The following is a 19,448-nucleotide window of genomic DNA, read 5'->3' as shown; positions in this document are numbered from 1 at the left end:
GAAAATTGTCACCGCAAGCGCGCAACAATGTATTTCCGCACACACACATTTTAAAATTCTTTCTACAAATATCTTACAAATCGATACTAGAAAACACATAATATCTTACAAATTGATATACATATCGCATAATATATTATAAGTTGATAGGGCAATTCAACATAATAGCTTACAAATCGACACTAGAAAACACATAATATCTTATAAATCGATATACATATCGTATAATATATTATAAATTGATACGAAAATTCAACATAATAGCTTATAAATCGATATTAACAAACAAAAAATATCTCACAAATCGGTAGTATGTTACTACAACCGTGATATACTGAGTGAATAGATGATACCGGATGAGGTAGAGTCCCTTCCTCGCATCTGTAACCAAGCATTCTTGTCAACAGGTCCCAGCGTCTTACAAATATCTTTAATTTTTCAACCGTCGAAAAGACAACATCCACCTGCAATAACAAAACAACACCTTAATGGCACTCACGATGACATACGTTCTTCATCAATAACATGATGACATGAAAAGGTACTCACGATGCCTTAATGACACTTGTTGGAATGTTTGTGCATAGAAGAGAAGACTGTAAAAAGAGATGGCCGACAAATACCCCTATGACGTTCAGCAATGATCGAGCCAGTCGATCGATTTATAGTTATCTCCATGAGGTAGGAACGAACACGAGAATGTTTTGTAACACAAGGCAGGAACGAGAAGGCAGGAACCTGGACTCGGGACGATGGTAAAGCGTCGTCAAAGGGAGCTTCTGTTACAGCAGATGGTGCGTCGTCAAAGGGTGAAATGATGGCAGCATAGGAGTTTACTGCTTAGGGCGAAAATGAAATGTTTGAACTTTTTGAAGAGTTAAGATCATCCTCCCTTTTCTGAATGGAGGATATTTTTGTCTTTTTCTCGAATCATCGTTTCATTGCGAGAATGGCGGAAAAAAGTACTTAAGTCTTTGCAACCACACCGGACTCTGATGCTAAGTGATGCTGACACACACGGGGATACGAGCCTCACGTGCTTATATACGTGGTGCTTATTCGGACCCCCGAACATGCACTGTAGCAAACCCTGCGTCTTCGGGGGAGAACATGCAACACCCTCCCAGCATATATATTTGAATCCTAAGAGGGTCACCACAAGCTTGCCAACCAAAAATCAAAAAGCAATTTTTTTTTTCTTTTTTTTTCCTTAAATGCGCTTCCCAAGCATATAATATCTGTTTGCAGCTTCAAATACATATTTTTTTATTTTCTCTAATGCACTTCTCAAGCACGCATCTGTTATGTGTGGCATGGTGAGGAGTGCTGTCGACCTCAAGCATGGTCATCCTTGAGTGATTGTTTTAACACATAATACTTTGCTTTCTCTTTTCCAATGGTAGACCTTCATAAGTCGTAAGCTGGCTTGTTGCCGTTCTTTTCTTTAATGAGTTTGTAAAGGGTGTTAAAAGCTGCACGCATAGGGTGATTGATCGAGTGCATTAACAAAATCCAAGATTTAGGTGAATGTATCCGTCCTCACCCCCTCAAAGTGGTAGGTGGCAATAGAGCACGGTTCCTTGTCACGACCCAACTTCTTTCTCGATCATTGTCGACATCAGAAGTGGATATGCAGGTGAGGTCATTAAATTCTAAGCTTTTCATGCTTAAAATTTGGACGCTAGGCTCTACCTAAACCACAAATCGTGGGATTTCACTTCAGTGCTTACCCATTTGGTCGGGAAAGAAGAGCAAAAACATCGCCTATTGCATGAGGATATCATTAATGCTTGTATTCTCTCTCTCTCTCCCCCCTTAAATCAGACGTAACATGTACACCGCCTTCTACTTACCCAATAAATACTGTCGCCATGTTTGCACGTGAAACCTTTTGAATCAGGAATAAGAAAATACATATCTGGAATTTTTCTTTTTTGATATATAGCTAGAATTAATGTGGAATACACGACAAGCCCCTTCATCAAGTCATGGATTCAACGACGCCTAGATCTGAGTCACATTTTTGTTTGTCGGTTTCTGATCGATTTTCTTAATCTGGCTATCGCTATGAATTACATGGAATGCATGGCTTTTTGCATGAGAGTGCTTCGGGCGTTATGAGCCTGTAACAGAAAGTGGTAAGAGTACATGAACTTGGTCACATTACTTTCAAATTATGGCCAAATTCCCCTCCGACTGTGCTAGATCAACGCGTTCCTAGTTGAACAAGGATCTCCAATAGCTGCTCTCCTCCACCGGCGGAAACGGCTGTGACGGGTATGAAGCGATATGATAACGAAGAAGTCTCTTTCTTCCTTGTTTTGAATTTAGAATTCCACGTCGATCGACCAAGACGAAGAGGCGAGGAAACGTAATTTGGGTCATGCACCAGTTGTTGATCAAAGAAATAAAAGGATCGATGGGGAGATGGAACCTAATTTTCTAAGTGAAACCAATGCCGGCTTAGTGTCTAAAACAGGAGAGGGCTTGAACCATCTATGCTTCCATCGAAGTTAAAATCATCTGACGCTCAAGATTGGATATAAAGCTAGATTTGAATGCCAACTTTTCTTTCGTTTTAGTAATATTATGACACTAACCTATCGATCGAACAACCACTTGGCCTTCATTGATGAAATAAATACAGCTAGTGTAATAAATGTGGAAGCAATGGTGCAGGCAACGTAGGTGCGTGTTGTTGGACAGGGTCGTCACCATCCACCGGCAGCGAACGTGCTAACATGTGCATTCAGAGGCTAAGAATCCGGTGCTGTCTCAACCAATAGTTCATCACCAGAAAGAAGGATAAACACATCGTTAATGGGAGGGTGGACGTCATTTTAGCTGCCTTAAACGCAGTTGTCTTTGCATATGACAACTTAAACATTTAGGTCATTGCATCTCTCTCTCTCTCTCTCTCTCGTCATCTTAACTTAAACATCATTAATGGGAGGGTGGACGTCTCTTAGCTGACTTAAATGCCGTTGGCTTTTCATATGACAACTTAAACATTTATTAGGTCATTGCATCTCTCTCTGTGGAGTCTGGAAGAGTTAGAGCAAAGAGGGGTAAAAGCTGGCATATGGTCCATTAGTTAAGACTAGGTAACTAGCCAGCGCCAGGCAAGGAGGTATTTCGGTAATTTTAGGTGGAAGGTGGCGAAATTACAAGGGGTGTGTGATCAATAAATGATGCCCACCAACATCTACCAGACGATCATAATGAGGAAATGGGTTTTTAAGATGGGAAGCCGTTGGGAATAAGAAAATTAAAAGCGGGCTGGTGAGATCATTAGCAGTCATCCCAAGAGAAGAAGGAAGCGATAAGTGGAGAGAGAGGAAGAGAGATCCCAACACGGGGGACCAGGGAATTTACATATAACCCCTTATTTTCCCCTCATCTTTCAGCCTGCTGTAGCTGCTTACCTTTGTACACTCAAAAGAAAGAGAAAAAGGACGCACACACACGCACTCACAGAGAGGGAGAGAGAGAATAGGCAAACAGACATATATTTGGAGAGAGAGAGAGAGGATGAACTCTGCACATGTAATGATGGAGATAGAGGCTAACAAGCCCTCCCATGAAGTGATAACAGGAGGGGGACTGAGCCCACTGAGCGAGACGCTTTGGAAGGAGAAGACGGACACTGAGTTGATAGGGGACGTGTCTGCGAAGCTTACGTGGAAGGACCTCACTGTGACGGTCACGGTGGGAAATGGGGAGACGCATAAGGTGTTGGAAGGCTTGACGGGCTACGCTGAGCCCGGGAGCCTCATGGCTCTCATGGGTCCCTCTGGCTCAGGCAAATCCACCCTCCTTGACGCTCTCGCCGGCAGGCTCGCCGACAACGCCTTCCTCTCTGGCACCGTCTTACTCAATGGCCGCAAGAGGAAACTATCCTTCGGAACCGCTGTACTCTCTCTCTCTCTCTCACCAGATCTGTATATGCAAAAAATTAAACACTCGTCTTTCCCGATCTGTTTATTTTACTTTTTTGCTTCAACGGAAAAGAGCAAATCAAAACTTCCTTTGTCGTTCCCTTTTCCCACACTGCGGTCATATACTTTCTTTGGGGTCTCGTTTACCAAACAAATAAAACTCCAAAACACTTTGGTAGTATATTTTTGTTTCCACTGGTGCTCCGTGTGTTTTAATTTCTTCAAATTAATGCTTCAGTAAAATACACCAAAAGATCATCTTTCAAGCTTCAACCATGATTCCAACGTTGGATACTTTGTTTCAGTAATATCAATCGTGAGAACAGCTCAAAAATTAGTGTTTTGCTCGCCTTTTAAAACCGCATGGAAACTCATTTTCTTTTCTTTTCTTTTGTGCTTGCCAAAGTCACCAATGGAAGCATATGCAGATTTCTTCTTTTCCTAAATTTTTCTTCATGTGCATCCATCTAGGAAATGACATCCCAAACAATTCTATTTTTTTTAGCATATACAAAAAAATAGTACCTAATTTTCCTTGAGGAGAAAAGGTACAAACAAGAAGAAAATAAAAGCAAGTGCGTCCATCAGACCAACATATATACTCTTGCTAATATATTTAGCTTTTCAATATGTCTAGGTTCGTTTGGAATTTATGGTGTAAGAAAGACATTAATAGCAATATGTGCATTGAGCTTTCGTTCTCTTGTTCTTTGATTACCAACCAGCTCCGTGATATATTTGTTTTCTTAAACATTACTTATGATAAATAAATGGTTGTGTTTAGGCATATGTAACTCAAGATGACCATTTACTTGGGACGTTAACTGTAAGGGAGACCATCTCCTACTCTGCTCGGTTCCGGCTTCCTGATAAGATGCCACTTTCGGAGAGGCAGGCTTTAGTCGAGAGCACCATCGTCGAGATGGGTCTTCAAGATTGTGCTGACACTCCAGTTGGTAACTGGCACTTGCGTGGCGTGAGTGGGGGAGAGAAGAGGCGGGTTAGTATCGCACTGGAGATTCTTATGAGGCCAAGGTTGCTCTTTCTCGATGAACCGACTAGTGGATTGGACAGGTAATGAACACCAACTTCTTCACGAAAATTACAAAAAGAAGAGATCGGGTCTCTCTCTCTCTCTCTCTCTCTCGGCATCTCAACTGGCCTCCTATAATACATAAAAGACCTTCGGTTCTCTGGTAAAGGAAAAAAGTTCTCATTCACGTTGCCGTGTTTCTGTTTCATAGAAAAACGGATCAGTAAAACGCACATTTATGTCGGTTCTCTGACTACACAACTCGGTTCCACTCATCCCCTATGTCATTCTTATCGTCCTACCCATCTCGGGGTCTCATTTACCCAAGCTGTTTTGTTTAAATCTGACCCCACATGTGATCTACATGATCCATTTAGTTATAAACAGCATTTGAATGACCAAAATCCAACCTGTGTAGGATTTTCTGCAGATTAAAAAATCAACAGCTATAAAAATGTCAAAATTTGTTGATTTAAAGAATCATCTTTCTTGTCAAAAAAATACAATCCAAGAGTTATTTTTTATCAAATTGACCATGCTGAATCCACCTAGGAGGTCAGATTTAATCAAAACATCTTTTTTTCGGTTGAGCTAATAAAAACAACTTGCACTAATTAATGATATCCCAGATGGGGTATGACAAACCGAACCGAGTCGTGACTGATACAGGGCCTCTCTTTCGGATGTTAATAAGAGAGCAAAGTTGTCTAGTGTTCTCTTGAAACCTTAGTGTGTTCACTTTCTGCTTTCATGGTTGGTGCTAGTGCCTCGGCGTTCTTCGTGACACAGACACTACGTAGCCTGGCGAGAGATGGTCGAACGGTCATAGCATCCATCCATCAGCCAAGTAGTGAGGTTTTTGAGCTCTTCGACCGTTTATGCTTACTTTCAGGTGGTAAAATAGTTTATTTTGGGCAGGCTTCAGAAGCACATGAGGTAATTACATGGCGGTTTCTTTCCTCTGCCCGAGCTAAGATCGGCTTTAGCAAAGTACATAGGACTAATATCTATGGTCTTTAATTTCAAGTTTTTCGCTCAAGCTGGATTTCCTTGCCCCGCACTGAGGAACCCATCTGATCATTTCCTTCGATGCATAAACTCTGACTTTGATAAGGTGAAAGCAACCCTGAAAGGATCCATGAAACTGAGGGTAAACTTTCTTAAATTTTCTACTCGAATCTCCTTTGCAGCTTTGATAGAATGTATTGAGTGCTCTGCTCCTTGGTGGTGCTATGATTTTTTCTTTCTTTTTTTCAGTTCGAGAGATCAGATGATCCTCTCGATAAGATAACAACTACTGAAGCAATAAGGACCCTGCTTGATGCATATAATAAATCACAGTACCACTATAATGCGTTGCAGAAAGTCGATGAGATATCTAAAATTGTATGTGCTTTCTGTTTTATGTTTATGAAGAGCTCACGTTTTGTAACAGTGTATAACCATAATACTGATTGAATTCTTTTTTTTGTTACGACGTTGTTGCAGAAAGGTACTGTGTTGGAATCGGGAGGAAGTCAAGCTAGTTTTCCAACGCAAACTGCCTCTTTAACCAAGCGATCTTTCGTAAATATGTCAAGGGATTTTGGTTATTACTGGTTAAGGCTTTTTATTTACTTGGTGGTTACCATCTGTATTGGAACAATATACTGGAACGTTGGAACAAGCTACAATTCCATACTGGTAACATTTCCATTGGATTCTTATGGATTTCTCAAACACATTCTGAAATGCCACTGAAAATCCCTTTTTTCTTCTCTTAATTTTTTGGCGTTAACCACTGAAAATCGATCGTTTATGAGAAATGCTTATTTTAGAATATATCATGTTTTCCTTGAAGGCTAGAGGCTCATGCGGTTCCTTCGTTTTCGGGTTTGTCACTTTCATGTCAATCGGAGGATTTCCTTCATTCGTGGAAGACATGAAGGTTGATCAGCCGGATGATGTACTTGCTTATCGAAGGTAATTTATCAAATGAAAGATCCCCAATTTGATCCAGTTCTATACGATTGATTCCTGCAGGTATTTCAGAGGGAGAGGCTCAATGGTCACTATGGGGTTCTGCCATTCGTTTTAAGCAACACGCTTTCTGCAGTTCCGTATCTTCTCTTGATAACCTTCTCATCAGGAACAATCTGTTACTTCATGGTTCGCCTTCACCCAGGATTCTCCCGCTACATATTCTTTGTTCTATGCTTCTATGCAAGTGTCACTGTGGTAGAGAGCTTGATGATGGCAATAGCGAGTGTGGTCCCTAACTTCCTCATGGGAATTATCATTGGTGCAGGGATCCAGGTAATTATCATATATCTACATATATCCTTGTCTGCAACTCCCTTGGATTTAATTTTGTCCAGGATTCATCCGCATCCGTGAGTCCGTTCCCGATTCATTCCTTGATTTCTTTGCCTGTTAAAAGGAAATCAGCAGCAGGCATGGGATGTGAACTCGGGTTCCTTAGCAACCTGGGACTTGCATCAACCTAAGCGTGACTGCGTGCGGATTTTTCTGTTCTCTGACAAGTGTGGCATTATTATCTTATAAACGAAAATTAATGGTCTTCCTCCTGCAAAATGTACCAGGGAATTTTCATGCTGGTTTCTGGCTATTTTAGACTCCCAAAAGATATTCCAAAGCCAGTGTGGCGATATCCTATGTCCTTTTTCAGCTTCCACTACTGGGCTCTGCAGGTATGTAGAACCTATTGCAACTCCGTTTTATTGTGATTGGCACTTTCTCTCTTATTCTGCAGCACGCAGCCATCAAATAAGGCATTTCTTGTCATGGTATCTGTCAATGTACATTTTAATGTTAATGCACTAATTGTTCATGCATTATCTCAGCAAAAGTATACAAGCATGGAAATTTGGAGCTAATAATTCGATAATCTATGCTTCTTAATTTCAATTTTTCGGGTAGTGCGAGCTAAAAACAAGAAACTGTCATTTGATAGTGCTGGTCTGTTGCCAGGGTCAATACCAAAATGATCTGTCGGGCTTGCTATTTGATAGTCAAACACCTGGTGTGAAGATCCCTGGGGACTACATACTGGAAAACTTTTTCCAGATTACTGTAAGCCGATCAAAATGGTGGGATCTAGCCGTCCTTTACTGCATGATCATCGTCTATCGCATATTATTCTTCATCATGATCAAAATTAGCGAAGATTTTACACCATGGTTGAGAGGTTACTTAGCCAGGAGGAGATTGCGGACCAAGAAAAGCAGTGACAGCGCACTTGCCAACAGAGATCTCCTTTCCAATTCACCTTCGCTGAAGGGCTATGTGGCCCCAGCAGGCAGCAGATTGTTGTAAGAGATGTAACAGTGTTATAGTTGCAGCAGATTTAGAAAAGAAAGCCAACTGCAAATTTTAGTAACAAGAAATTTAAAAGTAGCTACTCAAGGTAGATGTATGTCATATTGTAGCTGTATGTCATATTCAATTTATATCTTTGCTTTTCTATCTACTCATCTCAACGAGAGAAATTAGTCAATTAAAGTTTTGTAAATTGGGTGATCAGGACATATACCCAGTTTTATGTGGAGATGTTGCTTTGTTATACATTCTCCAGAGCAGGCATGTATGTTCACTATAATACGCATATTTTCAAAGCAGGTTATATGTTCCCCCCCCGAACAGGGCATCTCATGCTCGGGGGTCCCAAAAAGCACCACGTGTGCATCTCGTATCCCCATGTTTGTCAGCATTAATTAGCATTGGAGTTTGATGCTATTGCAAAGACTTAATTACCCTCTCCTCCATTGGTGCCAAAAAAAAATAATGATTGTAGAAAATGAGTGATTGTAAAGACTTAAGTGTCCCGAAGATGATTATTTAAGACCCAGTCTTTGCAGTGCAGGATTATCCGAGAAAAAAATCTCTCCTGGAGGAGGCCATGAACATCAACCCTCTCACACTCTCTCTCCTTTCTCTTTCTGCTTTTGTGCACATCTAGCAGAAGATCCTACATTGCTCCATCAAGCACCGACTGACCTGCACATTGACTGTTGTGTAGCTGATTCAGAGTTTTTACCCTTACAGGAGGAAGGTTTGGGGGCTCCTCCTAGCGTGGGTAGCATCATTCAACTAAATGAGTTGTGGATCCTGATTCAGAGTTTTTACCTTTACATGAGAGGGGTCTGGAGGCTCCTTCTAGTGTGGGTAGCATCATTCAACTTGAAGAGTTGTGGAGCCTGATTCAGAGTTTTTACCCTTATAGAAAAGGGGTCTGAGGGCTCCTCCCAGCGTGGGTAGCATTATTCAACTTGATGAGTTGTGGATCATTAATTTGTAGTGTTAATCGCTATAGCCATCACGCATAAATCGCTATTTGAATCAAGACCAACTTGTCGGGGGCGTATCTCTCTAACCGGAGATCGGATTTCAAATCCGTAAAAAACGGTGTCTTTTTTATTAAGTCTAGTTTATTCCTGTCAATTTTCAGCAATTTTTATGGTCATTTGTTTTCCCATTTTGATTAAAAACCAGACCCCTATTATTCTGCATTATTTAAGTTGCACATATTTTTAGTTCATTTTGCGAGAGTCATATCTCCCCAATGAAATATCATTTTCCAAATCTGTAAAAAGGCTTTTCTTTTTTAGGTGTCTAGTTTATATCTGAAAATTTTTATAACTGTTTATACATATTTGATATTTTAAATTTGTTAAAATTCAAGACTTGTTATAAATTAATCTTATTTAACCATGATTAAACAAAATAGTTTTGGTTTTTTATATATTTGAAATATCAAATAAATATATAAAGTTATAAATTTTTTCAGATATAAACTAGATAAATAAAGCAAAAAAACCCTTTTTACAGATTTGAAAAATGATCTCCCGTTGGGGAGATATGACTCTTGCAAAATGAACTAAAAATATGAGTAACTCAAACGATATAAAGTGTGATAGAGTCTTGGTTTTTGACCAAAAATAGGTATGAAATAACCATAAAAATTACTGAAAATTGTCAGGAATAAACTAGACTCAATAAGAAAGACACCGCTTTTTACGGATTTGAAATCCGATCTTCGGTTAGAGAGATACGCCCCCGACAAGTTGGTCTTGATTCAAATAGCGATTTACGCATGACGGCTATAGCGATTTGTAATGTTAATCGCTATAGCCATCACGCGTAAATCGCTATTTGAATCAAGACCAACTTGTTGGGGGCGTATCTCCCTAACCGAAGATCAGATTTCAAATCCGTAAATAGCGGTGTCTTTCTTATTAAGTCTAATTTATTCCTGTCAATTTTCAGCAATTTTTATGGTCATTTGTTTTCACATTTTGATTAAAAACCAAACCCTTATTATTCTGCATTATTTAAGTTGCACATATTTTTAATTTATTTTGCGAAAGTCATATCTTCCCAATGAAATATCAATTTCCAAATCTGTAAAAAGGGTTTTCTTTTTTTAGGTGTCTAGTTTATATCTGAAAATTTTTATAACTGTTTATACATATTTGATATTTTAAATTTGTTAAAAGTCAAGACTGGTTACAAATTAATCTTATTTAACCATGATTAAACAAAATAGTTTCGGTTTTTTATATATTTGAAATATCAAATAAATATATAAAGTTATAAAAATTTCCAGATATAAACTAGACAAATGAAGCAAAAAAACTCTTTTTACAGATTTGAAAAATGATCTGTCGTTGGGGAGATATGACTCTTGCAAAATGAACTAAAAACATAAGTAACCCAAACGATATAAAGTGTGATAGAGTCTTGGTTTTTGACCAAAAATAGGTATGAAATGACCATAAAAATTGCTGAAAATTGACAGGAACAAACTAGACTCAATAAGAAAGACACTGTTTTTTACAGATTTGAAATCTGATCTCTGGTTAGGGAGATACGCTCCCGACAAGTTGGTCTTGATTCAAATAGCGATTTACGCGTGACGACTATAGCGATTTGTAACCAGTCTCGGTTTTTAACAGGTTTGAAATATCAAATGAACATAGAAAGTTATGAAATTTTCTAAATATAAACTAGACACATAGAGGAATAAAACCCTTTTTACGGATTTGGAAAATGATCTCCCGTTAGGGAGATATGACTCTTACAAAATGAACTAAAAACTGTGTCATTCAAATAAGGCAAACTAATAGGGGTCTTGTTTTTGATACAAATGAAGTATCAAATTACCATATAAATCTCTAAAAATTTACAGGAATAAATTAGACTTCATAACAAATACACCACTTTTTACGGATTTGAAATACGATCTCTGGTTATGGAGATATGGCCCTGACAAGTTGGTCCTAATTTTGGTAGCGATATGCAACGATTTGTATCGCAAATCGCTGTAGTGTTTAGCGGAAAACACTACAAATCACTATAGCGAGGTCCAATAACACAATAAATCACTGTGAGTCTCGTTAAAGACCCGAAAACACTATAAATCGTAGTTAAAAGATCGGGCAACACTATAAATCATTATAGGGGTCGTTGGAGACCCGAAAATACTATAAATCGTAGTTAAAAGACCGGACAACATTATAAATCATTGTAGGGGTCGTTGGAGACCAAAAAATACTATAAATTGTAGTTAAAAAACCATACAATACTATAAATCGTTGTAGGGGTCGTTGAAGACCCGAAAATACTATAAATCGTTGTTAAAAGACCGGACAACACTATAAATCATTGTAGGGGTCGTTGGAGACCCAAAAATACTACAAATCATAGTAGGGACACATTAGAGACCCAAAAAAATTATAACAATGATTTGCTGAAGAATATTGTCAATCAAATAGCGATTTGTTGAAGGATGGCTACAACAGTCATGATATGGAGGCAAAAATCAGAACATTTACAAAATCTGGATACAGGGTTCTGGTATTAAATCAAAATAAAATAGCAATTGATCATGAAAAATTCTGAAAATTTACAGAGATAAACTAGACACATAAACAAAGAGAACCTGATTTACAAAATTTAAAAATGATCTCTCATTAGGGAAATAAAATTCTAACAAAATGGATCAAAATCTGAGTCGTTAAAATGACACAGGGTGACAGGGTTGTAGTCTTTGACCCAAAAATGGTATGAAAACACTATAGAAATCGCTGAATTTTAGTATGAACAAACTAGATTTAATTTAGAAAACAACCTTTTTTACGGATCGAAAAGATCATCTTTGGTTAGGGAGAAATCACTCCCGCAAGTTGGTCCTGATTCTGCTAAAATCCTGACAGTGCAAAATAACAGGTTCTGAACCTCGATTTTTAAAGTGAGTCAAACAAACTCAGAATGATCTGATTTTTGATGGAGCATATGAAGACATATGAATAAATTTGCAATAAAAAATTCAGATCAAAATGAGCTCTGATTACATACAAATAGATGGATTTAAAATACACCAGAATTGAAAGTACAATCTAAAAAACAACTGAAAATGATAAGAGTCAACTGCACATTCAAAAAGAAATAATAGGTTCCAATGAATCCGAGAAACATCTTTGTATTCTCCTATACATATCAACTCTTCAAGTTGAACGATGCTACAGTCAGTGTGCAGGTCAGTCGGTGTTTGATGAAGCAATGTAGGATCGTCTGTTGGATGTGCACAGAAGTAGAGAGGGAAGGGAGAGAGAGTGTGAGGGTTGATGTTCATGGCCTTCTCCAGGGAGAACTCTTTGCCTCCCTTGATTTCTTCTCTAGAAAGAGAGGGGGAGTTTTACAGTGTTTTACGGAGAAAGAAGAAGAAGACTTTGAAGAGTCAACATCATCCTCGACTTTCTGGATGTACATGTTTGTCCTTTTTTTGAACGGAGAAAGAAGAAGAAGACTTTGAAGAGTTAACATCATCCTCGACTTTCTGGATGGAGGACATGTTTGTCCTTTTTTTGAACTGTTTGTTTTCTCTTTTTTGAATGAAGGGCATTTTTGTCATTTTCTCAAACCATCACTTTATGAGAAGAATAGCAAAAAAGGGTACTTAAGTCTTTGCAACAACACCAGAGTCCGATGCAAAGTTATGTCAACATACACGAGAATACGAGCCCCATGTGCTTGTATACGTGGTGCTCATTCAAAGCCCCGAACACAGACGTGAGATTCAGTGAATCATCGGGGGGGGGGAACATACACCACCCTCTCGCATATTTCTGTGTATTAGATAGAGGCTACCAAAGATTATAGTATTTTATATGATAAAAATTCTGGCAGCAGCACCTTTAACAATCGACCCCTTCCTCTTCCATATGTCAGGTATTTAGGTATTTAAAGTATATATAAATATTGCTCGCAACCCCTTTAACGACAATTCTCAAATAATTTTGACCCAACTCTAACCCAAATTTTCAATTCCCACCCCCACTGATGACTCTCAAGTAGGGCTAAAAAGGTTTGTTTAATCATTTTAGAGTCTCCCAGGGGTGCCACTAAAACCAATATTTTGCTCCATTTTAGCATAGCTTGCAAACAACGTTTTCATTTGTTGCTTTGCGTTTCTGTTCTCTACTTGTCCTTTAGTATGGCGATTTCTCATCACCTTGCTTATGTATTGTTTTGTGCTAATTCTTCATACATATATATAAAGAGAGAACTGAACATATTAGTCTCCATTTTTTTGTTATGCCCCATAGTTTGAAGTGTTTTATGATAGATCTGAACTGTTAGATATGTTTAGCATGATAGATTTAGTAGGAATCGACTCTTAAATCATATTTTTTTGAAGAAAAATTATATTTTTATGAGTCAGAGAAAAGTAATGACTTCATATCCATTGATTTTTTATCACCAAAAAAACTTGTATAGGTCAGATTATGGTGATCCAAAAGCATGTTACTAACAAAACCTATAGATCACATCTATGGTGTTAGATATGAGAAAAAATATAAAAAACTATGATTTTGAAGGGGCCAACGAGAAAATGAGAAGAACCAGTGCATTATATATATATCCCTCCCAAATCTCCTCAATAAAAAAATTTTAGTATTTTTTTTTTCAAACTTCTAACCGTACATATTTATTTAGAATGACTGATTTACTAGAAATATGAGAATGTTGATGTCAATGATCACATCCCTCCATAGATGTGATCTATAGGTTTTATTTAGTGGGAACCGGCTTTTGGATCATGTATATCCAAAATCAATGGCTACGAAGGTACCAATTTTTTTGGCTCATAAAAATATGTTTTTTCATCGAAAAACATGATCCAAGAGTCGATTCTCACTAAATAAAACACATCTAACAGTTCATATCTTTCATAAAAACACTTAAAACTATGAGGCAAAACGAGAAATGTGGCTTAATATATTCAGTTCTCATATATATATATATATATATATATTTCAATCAAACAAAAAGGCAACAGGTACAAAGTAACCTTGTCATGATGCGGTAGGGATCTTCTGATCTATATGGATCCGGTAAGCTGCAACATGATGAGACACTGCTGCTATAGGAACATTCGTACCATGGATTGGAAAACCGCTATGTTGTAGTGCACTGAATCGAGGTTGCACTCCCGCCATGTAACAAATAACACAGTAAATATTGTTGTGATATTATTACACCAATTGCATTGTCCCTTCTCAATCTCTTTCTAAGAAAAAAGGCAAAGATAATTCATTTATTTTCAGATGAAAGTGTACATATACAGTTTATAGATTACTGTGCATTCTTCTTGGAAGTAACAAAACCACAACAACTTTTGCGAACCAGGGTCTGCAACCCCCCCCCTCTCGCGCACATTATGCAGCAGCAACTCAGCTCATTTAGATTTGTTTTTCATGAGTTTCAACCTGACAGTAAACCTTTGGCATGCATGGTGCTACCCCTTCAAATGTAACTTCATTTCGATATAGTCACAGTTGCCTCCATACAATCAGCACCCAGCTGCACCATTTGTAGCTGTCTTTACTGTCTGCAGCGTGCAAATGTTGGGACAAGAATAGGTCACGCAGGCTCATGCAATGTTTTGGACAAACAAATATTGTGTGCTCTCCTCAATCTGCTCACACAAGCGACATCTACTCGCAAGGTGCACTCCTTTATGCTGCAAGTTATCATCAATTTTTTTCCCAGCCATGAAGAACTAGCCACACTAATGTGAAATCCTCATCCGTTGTGAGCACCCAACTTAATCGGTCATTCCCTATAGTAAGTTGGTTTCCTTTCACCAATCTTAGCAATTGCTGCAGCTACGAAGTTGTGACATGGTTAAAAAGGTCCAAGCTCCCCAACTGCCATATATGTTTGCAATGCTTTGTGCTCCTCTTCCCGTGATGCAATTTGTTGAAAGTGCGTTGCCCCTTCATTCTTGGTCCAGACAACGAGGTGTCGCCTAACTAGATCCATTTGTTTCACAAATCTAAGGGCCGCCCACGGGGTTGCACCCACCAATGCCATAAATTTTTGACAAATTTTTGGTCCCTTAGCCACCTTGACTCTAGTTTGAACTTGTGATTGCTAGGCCATCTGATCCTCCATTCAAGTAAAATTGGGGCATAGTCAGATATGGTAATGGGCCCCATTGTTTCTCTTTCATCATCTAGGCCCTTCCACCACTCTTGCTTGACAATAAACCTATTGAGCTTTCCCAAACAAGGATTTCTCCTCTTACTTGACTAGGTAAAGAGTCCGCCTGATATATGAAAATCCACCATGTCCTATTTTCATATATCAGGCGGACTCTTTATAGTTATTTATTAGATTCAAACGTATCTAAAAAACAATTAAAGTTTCCTCCCCCACACCAATTTTCAAAGGTCATTGCAAGACCAAACAAAAAAAAGGTTAAATTTAGGATCCAGGCTGGATCCAACCTGGATCCAAACTCAGCACTCCCCCCCTCTCCCATGTTTTTCTATTTAAACACGAGCACCAGGGGGGGTGGGGGCAGTCTTCCTTTTACGATAAAGGGAAAACACCCACCCCGCCAACTCTCTCTCTCTCCTCCTGCTCGTTCTCCCCCTCTACGCACCTCGCCTAGGAGAGACCCCTTTCGCCAACGACTTCCAGCCGGAACCCCCCTTCCTCAGGTGAGTTCCCCCTCCCCGCTCTCTACTCTCTTCTCTTCTCCTTGTCTCTCCCTCTTCTTGATTTGTCGAGGGGCATCATACCCCTCCATGCTCCCAGTCTCTCTCTTCTCGACTTGTCGGGGAGAGGTGTTGTCCCCCTCCCCACTCCCCGTCCCTCTGTTTTCTTGATTCGTAGGGGAGGGGCACCCTGCTCTCTCTCTCACCTCATTCAGCAGGGGAGGGGTGCAACCCCCCTGCTCTCTCCTCTTCAGGCCAACAGGTAGTTTTCCCGTTTTCGGCCTAGAGGGGGGGGGGGGGTTGCGATGCCTCTATTGCCTCTTCTTCTCCAATCGGTAGGGGCCCCGCCCCTGCCCGCTGGTCAGTCAGAGAAAGGGAGGACAGTGGTCGTGCCCCTGCCCGTCAGCTAAAAAATGAGGAAGCGACAGAAGCGTCGCCCCTGCCTACCTACAGAAAAAGAGGAGGTGGCAGGGGCGATGTAGTTTTGCGATCCTTGTCCTCTTTTCTTTATGTCATTTTACTTTATTGTCACGCTTTTACGTGCACAGGCTTTTGCTTACACATTTATTTAGCTCGACATATGGTTTCATATATCAAGCATTGCTTTATGTTATTTACTTTGTTGCCGCGCTATCACATGCATAGGCTACTGCTTACGCATTTATTTAGCCGAAGTACGGTTTCGTACTTTATGCACTGCTTACACATTTATTTAGCCAGAGTACAGTTTCATACTTCGTGCACTGCTTACGAATTTATTTAGTCAGAGTACAATATCATACTTTGTGCATTGCTTATGCATTTATTTAGTTGAGATAGGATTTCGTACCTCATGCACTGCTTACGCATTTATTTAGCTCGATATGCAGTTTCACACACCGAGTCTTGCTTTATACTCTACCGTTGTGCTGAAATGTGCACATGCTTGCTATATATATATATATATATATATATATATATATATATATATATATATATATATATATATATATATATATATATATATATTACTCATACATACATGCAATCGCGTAAGTCATGCAAGTGCGTATTCTATCCTACCCTGTATCGAGCTTGTACTTTTTCAAAAGACATAAATTTATGCATAAGCGCAAAAACTTTAAAGAAAAAAGGTTTTCTTGTGAGAATCCAACATTTAAAAAATACGCAGTTTTGAAAAGCAAGATTTGAATACTTAAGGTTTGCCAAATTACAACTACGTTTTCCCTAAAGTGGCATGATAGGAGGAAATGTTTTAACTTCGATTTAATATTCGATATGACCCGGATATCCCCAGATGGGAGCATGAGAATGATTTTGGTTGGGATTCTTCTGAGAAACCCATATCCCTTTTATCATAAGTAGTATCAGAGGCATGTGCCACATGTTTGATACTACGATAACTGGATGGAAGATTCATCACGATCTCGTATCATGCAAAGTGCACAATGATATAAAAGTGTTTTGAAAGATCATTTCATGTCAAACTAAACTAAAATAGTTACATCATTTCTTTCACAAAACAATTGAGTTGGAGTTTCTTTTGAGAAACCAATACCCCTCTCATTGTAGCAGTATTATCAGACATGCACGGCATGTTAGTACTATGATAATTGGATGAGAGGTTTATGGAAACCTCATAGCGTGCAAAGTGCATATTGCTGGAATCACATAAATGGTGATGATCGCCTTCACAGGCAAGATGCTCGAACTGCTTTGAAAGACCAGAGCATGTAGAATAGATTATCAGTTAAAATAGAACCTGACTATTCATTCTCCTCTTGTTTTCGTCAAGGGAGATGATGGGATGATACAAAAACTCTGATGGACAGGTTGTTAACAACCACCCCTCGGGTAAATGACTCGGTGTCCCCAGTCATCGGAGTTAAGGGACGGAACTACTAGAAATTATCCTAGGTAGTAGATCCCATGAAACTTCTCCAGAAGTTGGATGCAACTATTGCTACAAATGCCTTTGGGGAATCCTCTCTCGGTCAATGACTGTCCCCTTAGGAACAGACTCAACTAGCTGTTCGGAGTATCTAAAATACATATCATAATAAACCCCCAGACAATCTCAGTTGTTTTTATGTTTCACTCATGTGTGTACCCTTAAGACAACTGATATTGAAACAAAGTTATTATGTTCATTTCGCTTACACATTGCGAAAGAAACAACATTCATGTTAGTTTGGTTCTGAATATTATTAGCATGCTCATTTTACTTATGTTGAATTGAATGTCCTGTATGAAATAAATGCATGTGTTAGATTTGTTTCAAACTATTAGAATTGTGCACCTACCAATTTTTCATAAAACTGAACCATTTTATGGGTACAGGTGATGATTAGGACTGAGCGACAGGCGATGGTGCGATTGCACAATGGCATCAAGATCTCGTTGTTTCTTCTGACATTCCGTATCCTGAATACATCTTTTGAGTTTTGAATTTTATATAAGGGTTTCCTTAGAAAATCCCATTTTGTATAAACTTAAAATGTTCTTTTAATGCATATGGTTTGAAATATTGTTACGAAGATGCAAATCCATTATGAAATAAAAGTTTTGTGGTAATGCACCCAAGGTTTGTCGACTTGTCATTTCAAAAATCATTTTCGCTGATTTGCTAAAACAAAAACTTTGAAAAATAAAGGATTTTCTAGTCTCTTGCAAGTTATTCTAAAAGTTTGCAAGTTTGAAATTTTAGAGCGTTATAACTTGGTATCAGAGCCTAGGAAAACATTGATTCTTGATCATCGAAAATCTGCATCGTGCTATAAGTAAAAGTCGTTTGTAGTTATAATTGAATTGCGTAGACTTAGACTAAATAAAATTTCTTATTCTTTTTGAAGTTTATGCTTAAAGATATGAATCCTCCTTTTGATGCCAGAAATGGCCAAAGCAGTGGCACGTGTAGGACGTGTGGCCGCTCAGTAAAGGTAGGGGTCATGTCGTGGAAAGGAGCGAATGTCTGACGACTTCGTCAGACTTCTGGGCTAACAGGACACCCCCACCCACTTTTATTGATGCTTGTGGTTTTGCATTTTTTATCGTCTACCAAGCACCTTTAGCCACGATATGGGCAACAATGTATTTTTGAGAGGACGATCATATACTTCGCATGTACTGGTCAACCAACATGCTGCACTGGGCACATCAGAGGTGGAAGGCCCCCTAAATGCCCATGAGGAGTGTGTTTTTTGTGGAGAAGCAGGGCGTACCATGGATGCTTGTCATCTCAAAGAAGGTTACGACAGAAGGGCATCGGCAACACAGGGACATGAGGACAATTTCCTCAGTCCACAGTGCTTTGGTAATACTATCTGATGGGTTACTACCACACCCAGTAGGCACTTAGGGCAATGCTTCGCCTACCTACATACCCTCACCTGATTCTTTGGTCTACACTATGGCTTCACCATTATATTCATTAGACTCACCACATTACACACCCATAACACCCCTCCATGG

At 39.0% G+C, this 19,448-nt stretch overlaps 1 protein-coding gene across 3 annotated transcripts; it reads left to right on the top strand.

Annotated features, from left to right (window-relative positions):
* Positions 1-3,214: 3,214 nt before the first annotated feature.
* On the top strand, positions 3,215-18,494 carry LOC149818262 (ABC transporter G family member 11-like). Of its 3 annotated transcripts, none has more exons than XM_089985860.1 (10): positions 3,215-3,912; positions 4,723-5,012; positions 5,736-5,907; positions 5,999-6,121; positions 6,229-6,357; positions 6,460-6,654; positions 6,812-6,898; positions 6,994-7,266; positions 7,554-7,661; positions 18,318-18,494. In XM_089985860.1, exons 1-10 carry the CDS (start codon positions 3,532-3,534, stop codon positions 18,423-18,425), a joined length of 1,866 nt encoding a protein of 621 aa, XP_089841986.1. In that variant the 5' UTR covers positions 3,215-3,531; the 3' UTR covers positions 18,426-18,494. The 3 variants fall into 3 exon arrangements, with proteins under 3 accessions (XP_089841986.1, XP_089841984.1, XP_089841985.1); XM_089985858.1 differs by lacking the exon at positions 18,318-18,494 and adding an exon at positions 7,942-8,472; XM_089985859.1 differs by lacking the exons at positions 6,812-6,898; positions 18,318-18,494 and adding an exon at positions 7,942-8,472.
* The last annotated feature ends 954 nt before the right edge of the window (positions 18,495-19,448 follow it).

Source organism: Nuphar pumila, chromosome 13, assembly GCF_984573655.1.
Source record: "Nuphar pumila chromosome 13, dmNupPumi1.hap1.1, whole genome shotgun sequence".
Classification (NCBI taxonomy): domain Eukaryota; kingdom Viridiplantae; phylum Streptophyta; class Magnoliopsida; order Nymphaeales; family Nymphaeaceae; genus Nuphar; species Nuphar pumila.
Note: the sequence above shows the minus strand (reverse complement) of the source record. Positions and strands in the feature narration are given on the sequence as shown.